This window comes from Furipterus horrens, unplaced genomic scaffold, assembly GCF_987537825.1.
Source record: "Furipterus horrens unplaced genomic scaffold, mFurHor1.1.pri manual_scaffold_3, whole genome shotgun sequence".
NCBI lineage: Eukaryota > Metazoa > Chordata > Mammalia > Chiroptera > Furipteridae > Furipterus > Furipterus horrens.
Window position 1 is genome coordinate 104,065,904 of NW_028327173.1, and position 20,354 is coordinate 104,086,257.

The 20,354-nt window shown below is 39.7% G+C and overlaps 1 protein-coding gene across 3 annotated transcripts in view; it reads right to left on the reverse strand.

The window, feature by feature from the left end:
* Positions 1–718: 718 nt before the first annotated feature.
* The window catches only part of PEAK1 (pseudopodium enriched atypical kinase 1), a 257,702-nt gene continuing 238,066 nt past the window's right edge, over positions 719–20,354 (reverse strand). For all 3 annotated transcript variants that reach the window (XM_090269950.1, XM_090269951.1, XM_090269952.1), the window contains exon 6: positions 719–4,234. In XM_090269950.1, coding sequence (XP_090126076.1) covers positions 3,071–4,234 — 1,164 coding nt within the window. In that variant the 3' untranslated portion in view covers positions 719–3,070. The remainder of the gene's footprint in view (positions 4,235–20,354) is intronic.

The window sequence follows — 20,354 nt, forward strand, 5'->3', positions numbered from 1 at the left end:
AATATTATAGACAATAACTGGAAGTTACTTGAAAAAACTTAAAGTGCTATGCTAGCCACAGTCCAAACCCATATATGCCTGTCTTTGTCTAAGAATAGTGTTTCTTTTCAGTTGATGAATTCAAAGTTCCTACTACAATTAAAATGGAAATGTTATATATATATATATTTTATATATATACATCTATAATATATATATATATAAATATATATATTTGAGATAATCATAGACAACATTTCATTATTGTGGAAAAATACTGTGAGGACCAAATGCTATATCTGTATCTCTATCTATCTATATTTGAGATAATATTAGATAGACAAAATTTCATTATTGTGGAAAAATATTGTGAGGACCAAATGATGAGTACTTCTTGCCCAAACATAAATTATTTTGTCTATTTGGCTCTAACCTGTAACATCACTTTCCCTCTCTCCCTCACATTCTTTGGCTATCACTCAGAGAAAAATTAATGTAACCCCTGTCTCTGGAAAGCCTGAGGCCCATCTACGACTAGTTGGCATTTATCTTTTGCCCTTAACAAATTTGAATATAAAAACAGTACTAAAAGTATCTGATATGAAGGCGTACTTGGTTTACCAGTGCTATATAATAAAATGGTGGTCGAGAGTGTCCATGCTTATAGTATTACAGAGTTAAAATGAAGAAGACTGGATCCAGGTCAAAACAAAAGAAAAAGAGAAAGAGAAAGAAAAAAGAGAAAAAGAAAGAGAAAAAAAAGAATACCTAGAAAACAGATAGAGGGAATAGGAAACTTTCTTCATTAAGTGTAGGACCTCATTAAATAGCCAACAGTCGAATTTACATGGGCAAGGCACAAGAGTGACATTGAGAAAGTGTCTCAATGTGCAAACCATCAGGAAATAGGGTGGGAGGCGGCTGGTAAGGGAACGTGTTAACTGACATGGTCAGTGGTCTCTGTGCTGTTACTTCAGTGTATAATTAGGCAAGGAGTTATGTGCCCATGGGCTATGCTAAGGTGAACCAAACCACAGTCTGCTAGGCAAGGCACAGCCATGCCACAGGACACTGAGAGTGGGCCGCCGGCCCGCAGTGACATGCCGACTCTTGGCCACCCCTCAGGGCAGAGCTCTGCACTCCGGCTAGAGGGAGCACTCTGTGGGCCTCCCTGCTCTCTCCTTTGGGAGTCCTGTACTGCTGGCCGGGATGACAGGGACAGCCTCCAAACAGAGCCTCACCTATCCCATCTCCCACCCCCTGGAAAAAAGAGGCATAATAAAATACATTCTTTTTGTTCTTGATACTCTTTGATACAGGTGAATCACATGAAAGGCTCTTAAAAATGTTAAAAATTAAGAAATTTCCAAAGGCCACTTATGTGCTACCTAAGTAATACTACAAAGCCAGTACTGACTTCAAGAAGCCCTACGCTGAGAGACAGGAGTCCCAAGGGCTCCCGCACTGACTAGGTGTGGAGAACACATCTATCAGCCCTGCGACAGGTGACTCCCCAGAGGCCTTGCCTCTCCCTACTTCCAGCACGTGTGCGCACACACAGGCACAAATGCGCACGGACGCTCCCACTGCCTGAGTGACTTCTGGGCTTGCAAGATTGAAGTAAACAGATACTCACAGTTTTGAATAAAATAAGCACACACACACTCACACACCCCCATGGAAGGAACACTTGTCTTTGAGCGTAAATATGTGCCAAGGGAAGAAGGGGAGGATTTTTATAGATCTTGCTTCAGGTGAAGTTGCAACATAAGCACTGTAATACACAGCTTTAAAAAAAACACATTAAATAAATTGCACATATATCCATAGGAAAGGAGCACAGATCCCACATATGGTGAAACAGCTTTCAGCCACTAACCTCAGCAATCAAAATTCCCTATGAGCTGCCCCTCCAGAGCTATTTCAGAGTCATAAGGAGCAATGTGCCAGGGCAACTGGGAGGCAATTTCTCCAGAAAAGGTCTGCATTCTGAGCAGGAGGTCAGTAGTCTTATCTGTGGCCTTCTCTCGTCCTCCTACCTCCAGCCACGATAATAGCCATCTGCACTGTGCTCTCAAAGACCTTAGAGCCCAACTGACAGCTGTTTCATTCAAGGCAGTTGTCTGTAGCATTTGGTAGACTAGTTAATACTGGCTATTGATAGAAGAAAGCTGGCCAGTTACTCCTCGGGGGTAAAACTGTGATCTGGACACCACCAGCCCTGGCTGCCAGTTCTGACAGTAATCAAAGAATGGTACTTTAAATTCTGTTTCCCTGATGGTCCCTAGAGGACTGCACATGCAGGAAAATCACCTCCTCCTGTACTGCCAGCTGTTTATAAGATCTGAACTGCATCCACTCTACTGAGGCATGGATTACACACCTTGGGTCATGTTCTGTAATAGGCCATGAGAGGCCAGTACATACAAACTTCACTGGCAAGTGGGGACAGAGTCGAGGTGAAGGAAAGTTGGGCAAGGACTGTCAGGGCTATCCTCCATGCAGTGCACCTAGTTATTGATATAGAAATGAAAATGGGTCCATGACTCAAGAGATGGGGTCTCTCCCAGGACAGTCCCTGGAACCAAAATTGGGTGGATATTAAGGATGGCAGTTCTGCCTCGTAACAAAGGAAGAAAGTCTGTTGTGAGAATTTAGTGAATGATAGTAAGAATTGGTTAAATCTATCTACTGCTAGTGAGAATAAATACTTGGTGTGAAAAAGCTATGTGAAATTCAGAATTATGGAGGAACTGGACATAACTCACTGAGTTCATACCAAAGGAGCTGTCCCTTCAGAAATGTTCATTTTCATTTTTTTACCTGAATTTGTGGGACAATTAGGGTGAAAGGTGTTCCAATGGAAGGCAAGTGAATGTTTGTGCAGCTGAATTTCTGTTAAGACAGATTCAGCTTCTCACTTGATTTGGAGCTGTGGATAACCTTTCTGAGCAGACTCATTTGTTCGTGGACACAGATGAAGAGTTTGTCTCTCTTCTTTCCTTGAATTCTGTGTGAGTGCCTAGGACAGGGAAATGTGTGGGTGTCTTGAAGAAGATGAAGATGAAATAAACACAGCAACCAGGATACATTAATGGTGCTGCAGGATTTTCACAATACAACTGAGGGAGTCGGGAGTGGCAAAAGCCAAATACTGAGCACAAAGCCAATCCTCAAGGCTGACTCCACCCTCCCTGTCCAGGGACTTCTCAGCAAATTTGATCATTAGCAATGTTCGCTTGATGTCCAGCCAGTTTTGGAGAAGAGCATTCTTCTGCACTGGGTTGTGGGTGGTGCTGAAAGTCTGGAAGAGATCTTCCCGGGGGCCCCAGAGCAGACACTGGAGGACACCTTTGGCATCTGAAATGAGAATCCTCTCAGAAGGGTTGGGGTTCAGGAGGCAGCTGGCCAGCTGCTGAAGGCCCCAGGAATAGGGGGAGCGGAGTGGGATTCGAGGCAGGTCTGCTCGTGTGTACTCCTTCTCCTTCAGCTCTGGGTTTTCATCAAAGGGGTTGGGCAGGTGTAGCATCTCATAGATGAGGATGCCTGTCTGAAACTCATCACACTTTTTGTACTGGGTGGCTGTTATGATCTCTGGTGCAAGGCGGGACTGGTCCTGGAGGATCTCGGAGTCCACCAGGTGGCTCTTCTGCTTGGCCTGAGAGAAGTTGCTTACTATAAGCCTCGTGAGACAAGATGAGGTGGGATTAGGGTCTGCAGGCCCAAGGCCATGGGTAGTTCCCCTGGGCTGGTAGTGGACAAGCAGTAGATTCTCCAGACGTAGATCGCAGTGAGTGACGTGGTAGGGTTTGAGGTGCTCAAGGCCAGAGCACAGCTGTAAGAGTAGAAGACACACTTGTCTCTCATACACATTGGGGCTTTTTCCATGCTGGACGAGAGAATCTTGCACAAAATCAGCCATAGTGAGACAGGGAACCTCTCTGGTGATGACCACAACGTGACTCCTCTGCTTCTTGCTAATGACTCCTTGGCTTTCTTTCTGGGATGACTCTGTTTCACAGCAGGACTCTGGGCTTTTCACATCACTTTGTCCTTTCATTTCTTCTTCTTTCTCTTGAGTTCCATCTTCTTCCTCTTCAGGGGCATCAGGATCCTCCCAGGGAAGGAGACGCTTAGGGACTTCAGCAAGGAAATGACCACAGTCCTGCTGGATGTTAAAATGGACAGCCAGACTCTGCCGAACAGCCAAGCTGTGATAATACTGCTGAGATTCTTTATCTTTGCTCTTACAGATCTGAAAGAAGAAAGCAAATAACAATTTAAAATACACATACTTTCATAACCAGGTAACTGGTTAGGAATAAAGAGTGTTATAATGAAGTCTGCAGAAAGAGTCATGGTAATCTTGTGATGAGTGACAGTAATAATGGCAGTAACCATTTCTCAAAGCAGTCTACATACTAAGCACTTTATATGTATTATCTCTAGTCCTTATTCTAACCCTTCAAAGTTGGCCGAGCATATAAGAATTAAAAAAGAAAAAAAAAAAAAGGTGTGGGGCGAAGGCAGCCCAAGGGCTACCAGTTAGCAAACCTAACTCTGTCTAACACCAAAGCTTGTTCTTTCCACTATACCCTGCACCTCATCTAGAAAAGAGAACAACAGAAAATAATTTTTCACCTACTTTCTGTGGAGGTTTGCAGCCAAGACTTACAAAGCAGCTCAATAAATGGTTCATAAAGTAGGCCAAGATACCTTATTTTATCACTGGTCAGAAGAGTGACATACAATTGGCCAGGTAAACTGTGAGTTTATCTAACTTCTCACTGGATGTTATATGTTGGTTACAACTGAGGCACTCATGATCACTGGCAAGGTAGAAAGAATCACTGGTCTGACTTAGTCAGAGCAAAACCAACAGTTCAATGTCAGGATTGTGAGTTTTATCTTTTCTCTTAACAGACCTCATTTAAGGCCCAATATTCAGGCAATAAGGCCTCTCAAAATGAACTTTATTAAGGGATTATAGATTAAGGAATAGTTGTTGTTTTTCAAAAACATTAGCCAAAAGTTCTATATACTAAATCAACTGTTATATTTCTAGTCTTAAAGGGTTAACAAAGAAAATCAATCAATCAATCAATCACCCCTAAATGGATTATCCTCATGCTATGAGATGGAGAAGCTGACAATGGAAGACTCAGTCTGTAACACTAGGTTCATAGGTCATTGTCATCTGGTCAGGATGGCTCCTCTGTAACCTGTCCACTGAGGAACACATTTTCTACCCTTCCCCTTCAGCAGGAGCACACTGCCTTCCATGCTTCAGAGATAATAAGGTCCCCAGCAACAGGCACTCTGCAGGGTTTACACTGCCTGTTTATTGTAGCACTTCAGAAAAGAAGAAAAGATTTAAAAAGGTTTTCTAGTTATTTTTATTTAAAAAGAAAAGTGTACACATTCTTATGAGAGTCCTTAGTTCTCAGAAGCAGCATACTCTGATTTCAATCCAGATACTAAAAAAAAGAAGAGACAAAGAAAGAAAAAGAAGACCAAAGGAGTATCAGGGGAAGAGGAGCATCCTCTTTCATTTACTGTATTTATACACATTGATTATAGTTGGAGGCATTAGCAGTGACATAGAAATCCCATTTTTTCTCTCTCTCTCTCTTTGAAAACAAGTTTCCTCAAGTCTTCTACCATCTACCTAAGCAGTTTGAGGGCATAATAAGCATTTCTTCTTTAAACAAACTTTTGGTCTTGAAACAGAAGATATCCCCAGGCTGTACTCAAGTCCAAACATTCATCTTGGAGAAAATATTATCTTTAGAAAGCTCTCTAAGTCTCAGCACATGCAGTATAACATATAATCCTATATGTTCATCAATCACAACATGAATTCTTTCTATACTGTACTAACAATATTTCATGTTTATATGTCACCAGGTATTTAAAAATCCTGTACTAGTCATCATTTCATTGTGTGGAGTTGGATATGGGGCATAGCACCATCAACTCCATTTGTAGTTTTAATAATTTTCTCAATATCACATGGCCTGTTCAACTCCTCAGTCTTGAAAAGTCAGTCAAATACCACTGAGTCTAGCTGAATAAGTCTAGCTGTCACATGACAGAAAGGACACTCACTAAGTTCTTAGGAGGCCTGGGATTTAGACTTGCCACTAGCTGTGTAACCTTGGGCATTTCACTTAGTTTCTCTGGGTCCCAGTCTCCCCAATAAAGAAGACAATATTAAGAATTCTGAAACCTATTCCATAGGGCAGTGGTGAGGATTTAAAAAGATCAAGTATGTAGAATATATCTGTAAATCTCAAAGCTGCACAAATGTTAGATTGATAATGACAATAACAATTAACTTACAAACAGAGAGCAAGACAAAAAAAATGCATATTTCTTTTGAGCCCTGAGAATCACTTGCCCCAACAGTGAGATTCTCTGACCATGGGTTTGGTAGAAGGCAGCTCAAGTTGAACACTTGCTTGCCAGGGTCAGCACTGACAAACAAGAACAGCAGTATGTTCTGGTCCAAGAAAGGCCAATGTAAGGCTTAGAGAGAGAGAACTATTTGGCCAATTTGTAGTTTTCACTATGTGAAGCTGAACTGGAAAAAAACAAAACAAAAAACTCCAACAATTTGCCACCTTCTGGTTTGGCATTAGAAGCAAAGAAAATATTTTAATTGTAATTACTATTCTAACTGTGATATTTTAATTGTATCTACACACACACACACACACACACACACACAAATTTTTATTCCCCAGAGCTTTGTGCATAGATAAAGAACATGGATACTACAATAAGAGTTCATATTTAGCTTCACAGATCAACTCGAGATAAAGGTTCAAAGTGATTATGAAGAAGAAATGATAAACTGCTCAACCATTGTATATGCTCTAAAGGAAAATGATCTGCCTAGATAGTGAACCTGAGATGACACTTCCTTATTTCTTAATCTTACAATATGTAGAAAGGCTGAAGAATAATGGGTCACTCTAGTTTTAAGGGCAAAGGAAAAAAGGAGAAGACTGGAATGTGAAAGAGGGAAACAAAACACTAGGGCTTTTAAGTGGCACATAACCATGAAAACAGTTACAAGCAAAACACAGACCAACAGAGGATTCCGTAACAGGATTTCTCACAGGATGTGGATCTCATTAATCTTTATTATGGAATCTGCAATAATGTTAATTTAGGTAACAGTATCATATATTCTATAAACCACATAGAAGCCATTTTTTCAAACATTAATAACTTGACTCCTGTTGTCTCAGGGGAGGGGGAACACATGTACAATCTTCCCTGCAGTCTGAAAGGCACCTGGCCATGGAAGATCCAGGAATCAGAGCCCCTGTTTCCACCAGAGGCCCTCTCAGCGAATAGTCTAAGATTGACAGCAGGCCAGCAGGCAGAGATAGGCAGAGGCAGACCCTCAGTGTTAATAAAAGCCAGCTTTGCAGAGAGCTTGGCCCGCCCTGGAAGCAGCCAAGCCTGAGGCAATCAGCCACAAACTGTGGATCACTTGTAGTTTTGAAAAGGCTGCTGAGGGCCAGATGTGGACAGCACTGGACCTGGCTTACACCAGACTCAGACAGCAGTGTGATTTCCAAATGGAGCTCTGCTGAGACAAATCCACTTAGTTCTTTTTTCATTATCTTAGCTATTTTTCTTTTTCATAGCCTTTTTATTATTTTTATGTATTTTTCTTTTATTTTTGGTGCTCTAATTTTTCTTTCATATCCCCTACTGTGCTCTTATCTTTGATTACTCCATTGTTCTCTTCTTCTTTTCTTTTATTATTTTTGTTACTTTTTCTGTATTCCTTTTCCCTGTTTTCCTCTTTCAGTTCATTACTAGTATTTGTTCCCTTCCTCTCTCTCCTCTCATAATCACTTTTCTTTTCTTTGGTCTTCTCATACTATTTTTCCTTTTCCCCTTTCTCTACCACTCAATTTCTTTTTCTGCTTTTACCATTCTTCGCTCTCTTGTTGTTGACATTGGTCTGTGGTTGGGGAGGGCTGCTTGTTTTGGTGTAGTTTTTGTGTTATTTTGCTTCGTTCTGCCAGCACCTATACAACAGCATACAACATGTGGTGGGGGTTGAACCTCTTAGTCAGTCGCCCAGAGGGAAGTACCCACCAACGACCAGCCAGTAAAATTTAAGATCCAAATACAACAGAAGAGTCCACATAACCCACACAAAGGACATTCCTAGAGCATGCACATCAGGAGATCAAGGAGTTTGCACCACTGGGTTCCAGAGGACTCTTGGCACATAAGGCCAACCAAAAGACAGAGAATCAAAGCAGATCAATTTAATACATAGATACAAACACAGAGATAACTAAAATGAAAGACAAAAACCCACAAAAAAAAAAAAAAGGAGGAATCCCCAGAAAAAGAGCTAAATGAAATCGAGGCAAGCAATTTATCAGACATAGAGTTGAAAGTAATGGTTATAAGAATGCTCAAGAAGCTTAGTGGGAACTACCTCAGCATGAAAAAGGACTTAGAAACCTCGAATAAGAACCAGTTGCAAATGAAGAATGCAATTTCTAAAATGAAGAACACACTGGAAGGAATTAAAAGCAGCCTAGACAAAGCAGAGGACTGAATCAGCTACTTGGAAGACAAGGTAGAAGAAACACCCAGTCATAACAACAAAATGAAAAAAAGACTAAAAAAGGATGAGGATAGTTTAATTGAGTTTTGGGACAACATGAAATGTAACAATATTCACATCAGATGGATATCAGAAGGAGAAGAAAGGGAGCAAGGGCTAGAAAACCTGAAAAAAATGACAGAAAACTTCCCTGTCTTGCTGAGAAAAAGTCACGCAAGTCCAGAAACCACAGAAAGTCCCAATCAAGATGAACTCAAAGAGGTCCACTCCAAGACACCTTATAATAAAAATGGCAAAATTTAAGGACTGAGAGGATCTTAAAGGCAGCAAGGGAAAAACAGCTAGTAACATACAAGGGAACTCTGATAAGGTTAGCAGCCGATTTCTAAACAGAAACACTGTAAGTCAGAAGAGACTGGCATGACATATTCAAAATAATGAAAAACAAGAACCTGCAACCAAGACTACTCTGCCCACAAGGCTCTCATTTAAAATAGAAGGTGAAATTAAGAGCTTCCTAGACAAAAGAAGGCTAAAAGAGTACATCACTATCAAGCCAGCATTGCAAGAGATGCTAAAGGGACTGCTTGAAGAAGAATGGGGTGAGGGGCACAGGTACAAAGGGAAAATATGGCAATGAATAAATACCTATCAATAATACCCTTAAATGTAAATGGATTAATGCTCCAATCAAACGACATAGGATAGCTGAATGAATAAGAAAACACAACCCACATATATGCTGTCTAAAAGAAATCCACCTCCAAACAAAAGATATACACAGGTTGAATATGAATAAATGGAATTAATATTCCATGCAAATAGACGTGCAAAAAAGGTGGGGTAGCAATACTTAAGACAAAATAGACCTCGAAAGAAAGGCCATAACAAGAGACAAAGAAAGTCACTACATAATACTTAAGGGAGTAGTCCAACAAGAGGGTATAACTCTTGTAAACATATATGCACCCAATATAGTAGCACCTAAATATATAAAGAAAATACCTAAGGACTTTAAGAAAGAGGTAAAGCAATGCAATTACTATAGGGGACTTTAACATGTCAGTGTTAACAATGGGTAGGTCTTCCAAACAAAAAATCAACAAGGATTTGCAGCACTAAATGACAGTCTTTATCAAATGAACTTAAAATTTCAGCTCAAGAAAGCAAAATATATTCTTCTCAAATGCACATGGAACATTTTAAAAGACAGACCACATGGTAGGACACAAAACAAGCCACAACAAATTCAAGATAATTGAAATAATATCAAGTATCTTCTGAATCACAATGGTTATCACAAAACTAGAAACCAACCTCAAGAAAAAAACTCAAAAACATTCAAATACACGGAGGCTGAATAGCATGTTTTTAAATAATGAATGGGTTAACAATGACATCAAGGAAAAAAATTAAGTTTCTAGACACAAATGAAAATGAACACACAACACCTAAAAACCTATGGGACACAGCGAAGGCAGTCCTGAGAGTAAAGTTCATAGCAATACAGGCCGATTCTAAAAAAGACAGAAAAATCTCAAATAAACAACCTAACCCTACATCTAAAAGAACTAGAGGAACAATAATCAGCAAGGCCCAGAGCAAGCAGAAGAAAGGAAATAATAAAGATCAGAACAGAATTAAATGACATAGAGACTAAAAAAACAATTCAAAGGATCGATGTATCTAGGAGCTGGTACTCTGAAAGATAAAGTTGACAGACCTTTAACCAGACTCATCATGAAACAAAGAGAAAACCCAAATAAATAAAATCAGAAATGAAAGAGAAGTAACAAGTGATACCACAGAAATACAAAGGACTGTAATAAACTATCATGAAAAAGTATATGCCAAGAATTGGACAACCTTGGCAAAATGGACAAATTTCTAGAAACATGCAATCTTCCAAAACTAAATCAGGAAGAAGCAGAAAACCTGAATAGACCAATAACAACCAGCAAAATTGAAGCAGTAACAAAAAAACACAGCACACAAAAGCCCTGGACCAAAAAGCTTCACAGGTGAATTTTACCAAACCCTCAAAGAAGAAGTAACACCTAACCTTCTCAAACTCTTCCAAAAAATTCAAGAAGAGGGAAGACTCCCAAGCTCTTTTTAAAAGGCTAGTATTAGCCTAATCCCAAAACCAGGTAAAACACAACAAAGAAAGACAATTACAGGCCAGTATCTCTGATGAACAGAGGTGCTAAAATGCTGAACAAAATATGAGCAAACTGGATCCAGCAGTACATTTAAAAGATCATACACCCTGATCAAGTGGGATGTATACAAGGGATATAAGGATGGTACAATATTCACAAATCAATAAATGTGATACATCACATAAACAAATGAAAGACAAAAATCACATGATCATATCAACAGATGCAGAAAAAGCATTTGATAAAATCCAGCACCCACTTATGACAAAAACACCAGCAAAGTGGGAATAGAGGGAGTATATCTCAACATAATAAAGGCCATATATGAGAAACATACTACCAACATCATAACCAACTGGCAAAAACTAAAAATGTTTCCCTTATGATCAGGAACGAAACAATGGCATCGGCTCTCACCATTCTTATTCCACATAGTACTGGAAATTCTATCCACAGTGATCAGAAAAGAAGAAGAAATAAAAGGAATTCAAATTGGAAAGGAGTAAGTAAAACTGTCATTATTCCCAGGCAACATGACAGTATACACAGAAAACCTTATAGGTTCCACCCAAAAACTATTGACCTAATAAGTGAATTCAACAAAATAGAGGGATACAAAGTCAATATTCAGAAATCAATGGCATTTTTGTGTACCAACAATGAACTATCAAAGAGAAAGTAAGGGAAAAAAACCCATTTACTATTAACAACAACAACAACAAAAAGTACCTAGGAATAAATTTAACCAAGGAGGTAAAAGCCCTGTTCTGGGAAAACTATAGAACACTGAAGAAATAAATTGAGAAAGATACAAATAAATGGAAGCATATACCTGGTTCATGGCTTGGAAGAATTAACATCATTAAAATGTCCATACTACTCAAAGCAATCTACAGAATCAATGCAATTCCTTTTAAAATACCAATGGCATATTTCACAGATATAGAATACTTTAAAAATTTATACGGAACCAAAAACAACCCCAAGTACCCTCAGCAATCTAGAGAAAGAACATAGTAGGAGGAATCACAATACCTGATATCGAATGATACTACAAGGCCATGGTAACCAAAAAAGTCTGGTACTGGCATAAGAACAGACATATAGATCAATGGAACAGAAATAAACCCAGGTCTCTATGGTAAGTTAATATTTGACAAAGGGGGAAGGAGCATAAAAAGGATTGAAAAAAGCCTCTTCAGCAAGTGGTGTTGGGAGAACTGGACAGGGACGTGTAAGAAAAATGAAACTAGACCAACTTACACCATACACCAGAATAAACTCAAGATGGATAAAAGACTTAAATGTAAGCTGTGATACCATAAAAGTCCTAGAGGAAAACATAGGCAATAAAATTTCAGATATACCACATAGCAATATTTTTGCCGATATAGCTCCTAAGGCAAGGGAAATAAAGGAAAGGTATAAACAAATGGGACTACATCGAACTAAAAAGTTTCTGCTCAGCAAAAGAAGACATCAGCAATATGAAAAGGGAACCAACCATATGGGAAAACATATTTGCCAATGAAACCTCAGACTAGGGTTTGATCTCCAAAATATAGAGAACTTAATACGACTCAACACCAAGAAGACAGATAATCCAATTAAAAATGGGCAAAGGACTTGAACAGACACTTCTCCAAGGTGGACATACAGAAGGCCGGTCAATAGGCACATGAAAGGATGCTCAACATCACTAGCCATCAGACAGATGCAAATTAAAACCTCAATGAGATACCACCTCACACCAGTCAGAACGGACATCATAAACAAAACAACCACTCATAAGTGCTGGTGAAGATGTGGAAAAAAGGGAACCCAGGCAAAATACAAGTGGGGACTGGCCTTGGCCTGCACCACCTGGGAAACCCCAGGGCAAGTGCACCCAGTGGACAGCTACAGACGATGTCAGAACACCACTACCCTGTCCCTGCACAGCTGATCCTCTAGAGGGCAGAGGTTGGTGGTCACTGGTCATGGCCAGTCCTTGCAGCTGACTGGCCTGGGTAAATCCCTCCCATTGATCTGCCAACAGCAACCAAGGCTCAACTATAAGAGGAGGATGTACTCGAGGGCACATTCTAGTACCCAGCTTGGGTGATAGGGAAGCATGTGCCACTGCACCCTACAGAACACGTACCACATTAGGCCATGGTACCAAGACATGGAGTCAAAGCATCTCTACCCAATGCACAGAAACAAACACAGGGAGGCTACCAAATTGAGGAGACAAAGAAATATTGCCCAATAGAAAGTACAGAACAAAACCCCAGAACAAGAACTAAACAAAATAGAGATAGCCAGCCTATCAGATGCAGAGTTCAAAACAATGGTGATAAGGATGCTCAGAGAAATGACTGTGTAAAGTCATTAAATAAAGGAAGAAGTGAAGGTTATAAAAAATGAAATAAAGAAAAATATACAGGGAACCAACAGTGAAGGGGAAGAAGCTGGGACTCAAAGCAATGATGTGAAACAAAAGAAAGATATAAACATTCAACTGGAACAGAAAGAAGAAACAAAAATTGAAAGAAACAAGGAGAGCATTAGGAACCTCTAGGAGAGCTTTAAATGTACCAACATTTGAATCATAAGGGTGCCAGAAGAAGAAGAGGAAGATTTTGAAAATATAATGAAAAAGAACTTCCCTAATTTGGCAAAGGAAATAGACATACAAGTCCAGGAAGCACAGAGAGTCCCAAACAAGTTGGACCCAAAGAGGACCACAGCAACACATATCATAATTAAAATGCCAAAGGTTAAAAATAAACAGACAGAATATTAAAAGCAGCAAGAAAAAAGAAGGAGTTACTTACAAAGGAATTCTTATAAGAATCTCAGTTGATTTCTCAAAAGAAACTTTGCAGGCAAGAAGCATTCAAAGTGATGACAACAAGGACCTACAACCTATATTACTCTTTGCAGCAAAGCTATCATTTAGAATGGAAGAGCAGAGAGAATTATGCTTAGGGAAATAAGCCAGGCAACAAAAGACAAATACCATATATCACCTAATACAGGAAACTAATGAACAACACAAACAAACGAGCAAAACAGAATGGAAGGGCAGATAAAATGCTTCCCAGACAAGGTAAAGCTAAAGGAGTTCATTGTCACCATGCCATTATTATATGAAATGTTAAAGTGACTTATTTAAGAAATAGAAGATCAGAACTATGAGCATTAAAATGACAACAAACTCACACTATCAACAACTGATTCTAAAAAACAAAAACAAAAACAAACTAGGCAAACAACCAGAATAGGAACAGAATCACAGGTAAGGGGATCATTTGGAGGGTTATCAGCTGGGAGGAGGAAGAAGGAGAAATGGGGAAATGGTGCAGGATTAAGAAGCATAATCATCAGTGCAAAATAGGAGGATGTTAAGAACAGTATAGGTAAGGGTGAGGAAAAAGAATTTACATGCATGACCCATGGACATGTACTAAGAGGGGAGGAATTACTGTAGAATAAGGGGAACTGAGAGGTGGGGGGCAAAGGGAAAAAAAAATTGGGACAACTGTAACAGTATAATCAATAAAATATACTGTAAAAAAAAAAGGTGGTCTCCACAGTTCACCTCTGCTGTATTAGGAGCTTCTAAAAAGATTCTTGGTGTAGCTGGAAGATAAGCAGCAGCTCCACTGGTATTATAGGGAAATATGTATCTTCACTGAGCTTCATGTGCTCTAGCCTTGAGGTCAAAGACCTGGACTACTTTAATTTTTATTATTATTATTATTATTATTATCATTTATTTATTTATTTATTTTACTGTGTGGTTGCCTCTCCCTCGCACCCCCAACTGGGGACCTGACATGCAACCTAGTAATGTGCCCTGACTGGGAATCGAACCAGCGACACTTGGCTTGCAGGCCGACACTCAATCCACTGAGCCACAGCAGCCAGGGGCATGGACTACTTTAAAAAGAGATGACTATAGAGGTCTCTGAAGATGGTGGAGGAGTGAGGGGAGCCTGCGCTTTCAGGCTCCCGAGACCCGTCTGTAGTTTGGACTAATTGCAGACAGAACATCTCAGTGAGCAGCTGGACGCTGGCAGGAGTCGAGCCTTGGCACTGCTGGATTAGAGAAAATCCATCTGGGAACAACCTGTTTAGTGAGGATAGCGGAGGAAAAGGGGACGAAACGGGATTCCTGACTGGGGTGGCTACCCGAGCTGAGGCTGGACAAAGGCTTTTTGGTGACCACAGGCTTCCCCAGAGAGGAGTCGGGGGGAGAGCAGATCTCTGCCTGCTGGCAGAGGTGGGACTAGACCTGGTGGCATTGGCACTGAAGGACAGGAGACAGCGTGCTGCTGGGCAAGTGAGAATGTAATTTTCCTTTATATCTTTCTCTTGTGGACTGTGGAGAGGGGTGGAAAGTTTGGGGGTGGTAGGACATTCTTGAGAAGTGCAGGTGCAGAGGCGCGCTCGTCTACTCGCCAACCCTACCCTTGGGTCGTGGGGGCGCACATAGGGAAGTGCCCTCATTCACTGGCCCAGGTGCGCGGGGCCGTGAGTCTGGGTGCCCCTCGGACACTCCCCAACAGACATAAGATCAGTGCCCCAACGGGCACAGGGAGGGCCCACTGAACACACAGAGGACTGTGCGCAGATACCCCTAGACAGCTCCAGTGGGCGCCAGGCCGGAGTGCAGACCACTTGCTCAGGCTCTGATTGTGCCCGCCCAGGCGGGTGCGGAAATGATGGGCAGCTGCGGTGTGGGAAAAGCAGGCGACTGCGACTCACAGACGCTCACTTCCACTGAGCACAAGTGTCTGGGGCCCCGCACTAAGAGGCGAGAGACCAACTCCCGGAGTGCGGCTTGGCAGGACTGAGACTAGCTCTCGGGCCGCCCTGCACACGCAGGGGTGCGCATGCAAAGGCACTTCGGCTAGCTCCAACAGGTGCCAAAGGAACGTGCCGTGCCAGCCACAGTGGGCGCGCACCACTGCTGCAAGGAACAGGAACCTCTGACCCGCCTCAATAGACCAGCTGTGGATTTAGAAAAAGAAGACAACACAAAGGATGAACTGAGTAAAAACATTCTTTTTTTTATACTTTTCTTCCTTAAAGGGAGGAAAGGAGAAAGAAGAAGAAAAACAACAACAACAAAGAAAACTATATCTCTAGTCTGTTTCATACAATCTCTCCGTCTCATCCTTTCTCTTTAATTGTTTATTTGTTTGCATGTCTAGTTTAGCCTCCCTTTCACTCTAAATAAATAGAATATAACTACTATATAAATCCAATACTATACAATCACACTTTCTTACTATATTCTGCATTCTTCCCTCCTTTTCTTCTACTGTTATTAACATACAATGTAAATATTACCTACTGTCTTGCATAGTCTCAACTATTATTAATCTATCATCGCCTCTCTCAAAAATCATACTTTTCCTTCCGAAAAAAAACTCTTATCTATTCTTCCTATAGTATAAAAGCTCTAATCTCTCTACATTTATATTAATACTGGCTTGTTGGCTGATGATAGCGGGATAGAGGGTGGGGGATATTTTTGAGGGCGTGGGTATCCTGCCTGAGCTGTGTGTTTATGTTTTTAACAGCATCTCCACAAAAGAACTCAAGACAAAGTGGACAGAGGGACTCTCAATCAACTAGCCAGAAGGAAGATCCTACCAAAGAGCATCTGAAATATAACCAGACAGCATAAACAAATGACATAAATGGTACCCCAAGAACACCAGGTTCAGGAGATCAAAGATACTGCACCACTGAAACCCCCAGATCTCCTATAAAGAATCTCATGCCACAAAGGTGGGAAGGCAAAGCAGACAAACCCAAAAAACAAACATAAACAAGAAGAATCCAACATGGTAAGATGCAGAAACAACCTCTCAATGAAAAGAAAAGAGGAATCCCCAGAAAGAGAAGTAGATGAAATAGATATAGCCCAAATGTCAGCCATGGAATTCAAAACAATGGTGGTGAAGAAGCTCAATATACTCGACAACCTCAAAAACAACTCTGACAACTTCCAAGGAAGTTACCAGCAGCTCCAAGAAAATTACAGGGAACTTGCAGAGAACTACACCAGCATAAAAAAAGACATAGAAACTGTTAACAAGAACCAGGAAGAAATGAAGAATTCAGTCTCTGAACTGAAAAACACAGTAGAATCAGTCAAAAGCAGACTAAACGAAGCAGAGGATCGGAATAGTGAGTTAGAAGATATGTAGAGGAAAATTCCCAGACAACACATCAAAATGAATAAAGATTGAAAAAGTACGAAGAAGTAAGGGAATTACAGGATAGCATAAGGAAAAAAGAAAATCAGAATAAATGGAATTAAAAAGGGATCAGAAGAACAAGGAATAGAAAAACTGATAGGAGAAATAGTGACAGAAAATTTTCCCAACCTGATGAGAGAAAAAGTTATACAAGTTCAGGAAGCATAGAGAGTTCCAATGAAGAGGAACCCAATAAAACCCGTTCCAAGGCACATCATAATTAAAATGGCAACATTCCAAGACAAAGAGAGAATCCTAAAAGCAGCAAGAGAAAAACAGCAAATAACATACAAGGGAGCTCCAATAAGGCTATCGACCGATTTCTCAACGGAAACACTACAAGCCAGAAGGGAATGGTCAAAAATATTTCAAGCAATGAAAAACAAAGGCCTACAACCAAGAATACTCTACCCAGCAAGGCTCTCATTCCAAATGGAAGGTGAAATAAGGAGTTTCTCAGACAAAGGGAGACTAAAAGAATACATCTCCACCAAACCAGCATTGCAAGAGATGCTAAAGGGAATGTTCTAAGAAAAGAGAAGAAAAAAAAAAAAAGAGAGAGGAACAGAGGTACAAAGGCAAATGAATAAATACATGTCAATAATAACCTTAAATGTAAATGGATTAAATGCTCCACTTAAAAGACATAGGGTAACGGAATGGATAAGAAAACAGGACCCACATATTTGCTGTCTACAAGAAACACACCTCAAAACAAAAGATTTACATAGACTGAAAGTAAAGGGATATAAAAAAATATTCTAAGCAAATGGACCTCAAAAAAAAGCTGGGGTAGCAGTCCTCATATCAGACAAAACAGATTTCAAAGCAAGGGCAATAAAAAGAGACAAAGAAGGACATTTCATAATACTTACAGGAACAATCCATCAAGAAGATATAACACTGATAAACATATATGCACCCAACATAGAAGCACCCCAAAACATAAAGCAAATACTAGAAGACCACAAGAAGGATATTAACAGCAACACACTCATAGTAGGGGACTTCAACACTCCATTATCAACAATAGACAGATCATCCAAGCAAAGAAACACCAAAGATATACAGGCATTCAACAACACACTAAACCACATGGACTTAACTGATATATATAGAACTTTTCACCCCAAAGAAGCAAAATATACATTCTTTTCAAATGCACATGGGACATTTTCAAAGATAGACCACATGATAGGACACAAAACAAGCCTCAACAAATTCAAGAAAATTGAAATCATATCAAGCATCTTTTCAGACCACGATGCCTTGAAACTAAAACTCAACCTCAGAGAAAAAAAATCAAAGACACCCAAACTCATGGAGAATGAATAACATGCTATTAAATAATGAATTGGTTAACAATGACATCAAAGAAGAAATCAAGAAATTTCTAGAAACTAATGATAACAAACACACAACAGCTCAAAACCTATGGGACACAGCAAAAGCAGTCCTAAGAGGGAAGTTCATAGCAATACAGGCATATCTGAAAAGAGTAGAAGAATCTCAAATAAAAATTCTAATCCTAAAGCTACAAGAACTAGAACAACAACAACAAACAAGGCCTAGGGCAAAAAGAAGAAAGGAAATCATCAAGATCAGAGCAGAATTAAATGACATAGAAACTAAACAAACAATCCAAAAAATCAACAAAATTAGGAGCTGGTTTTTTGAAAAAATAAACAAAATTGACAAGCCTCTAGCCAGGCTCATCAAGAAAAAAAGAGAGAAGACCCAAATAAACAAAATCAGAAATGAAAGAGGAGAAATCACGACTGATACCTCAGAAATACAAACAATTATAAGAAATTTCTACAAACAACTATATGGCAAGAAATTTGACAACCTAGTCAAAATGGACACATTTCTAGAAACATATAACCTTCCAAAACTGAATCAAGAAGAAGTAGAAGGTCTCAACAGACCAATAACAAGCAAGGAAATTGAAACGGTAATCAAAAATCTCCCTGCACACAAAAGCCCTGGACCGGATGGCTTCACAGGAGAATTTTACAAAACATTTAGGGAAGAACTAACTCCTATCCTTCTCAAACTATTCAAAAAAATCCAAGAAGAGGGAAAAGTCCCAAACTCTTTCTATGAAGCCAGTATTACCCTAATTTCAAAGCCAGGTCAAGACACAGCAAAGAAAGAAAACTACAGGCCAATATCACTGATGAACATAGAAGCTAAAATCCTCAATAAAATTTTGGCAAACAGGATCCAGCAATACATCAAAAAGATCATACACCCTGATCAAGTGGGATTCATCCCAGGGATGCAAGGATGGTTTAATATTCGCAAATCAATAAATATAATACACCACCTAAACAAAATGAAAGACAAAAATCACATGATCATACCAATAGATGCAGAAAAAGCATTTGATAAAGTACAACACGCATTTATGATGAAAACACTCAGCAAAATGGGGATAAAGGGAGCATACCTTAACATAATTAAGGCTATATATGAGAAGCCTGAAGCCAACATCATACTCAATGGACAAACACTGAAAGCATTCCCCCTGAAATCAGGACCTAGACAAGGCTGTCCACTCTCCCCACTTCTATTCAACATAGTGTTGGAAGTCCTAGCCACAGCAATCAGACAAGACAAAAAAAATAAGAGGCATCGAAATTGGGAAATATTTGCAGATGACATGATAGTATACCTAGAAAACCCTTTAAACTCCACTAAAAGACTACTTGATATAATAAGTGAATTTGGCAAAATAGCAGGGTAAAAAATAAATATACAGAAATCTATGGCATTTCGGTACACCAACAATAAAATATCAGAGACAGAGGCAAAAAAGAAAATACCATTTACTACAGCAACAAGAAAAATAAAGTACCTAGGAATAAACTTAACCAAAGAGATAAAAGACCTGTACACTGAAAATTATGCAACATTGAAGAAAGAAATTAAGGAAGACACAAATAAATGGAAGCAAATACCATGTTCTTGGATGGGAAGAATCAACATCATCAAAATGGCCATACTACTACTCAAAGCAATTTACAGATTCAATGCAATCCCTATTAAAATACCAATGACATATTTCACTGCCCTAGAACAAATCCTCCAAAAATTCATATGGAACCAAAAAAGACCTCGAATAGCAAAAAGCAATCTTGAAACAGAAGAACACAGCAGGAGGAATCACGATACCAGACATCAAACAATACTACAAACCCACTGTGATCTAAACAGTCTGGTACTGGCATAAGAACAGACATATAGATCAGTGGAACAGAATAGAGAGCCCAGAAATAAACCCAGGTCTATATGGTCAACTAATCTTTGATAAAGGGGGAAGGAACATAAAATGGAGTGAGAAGA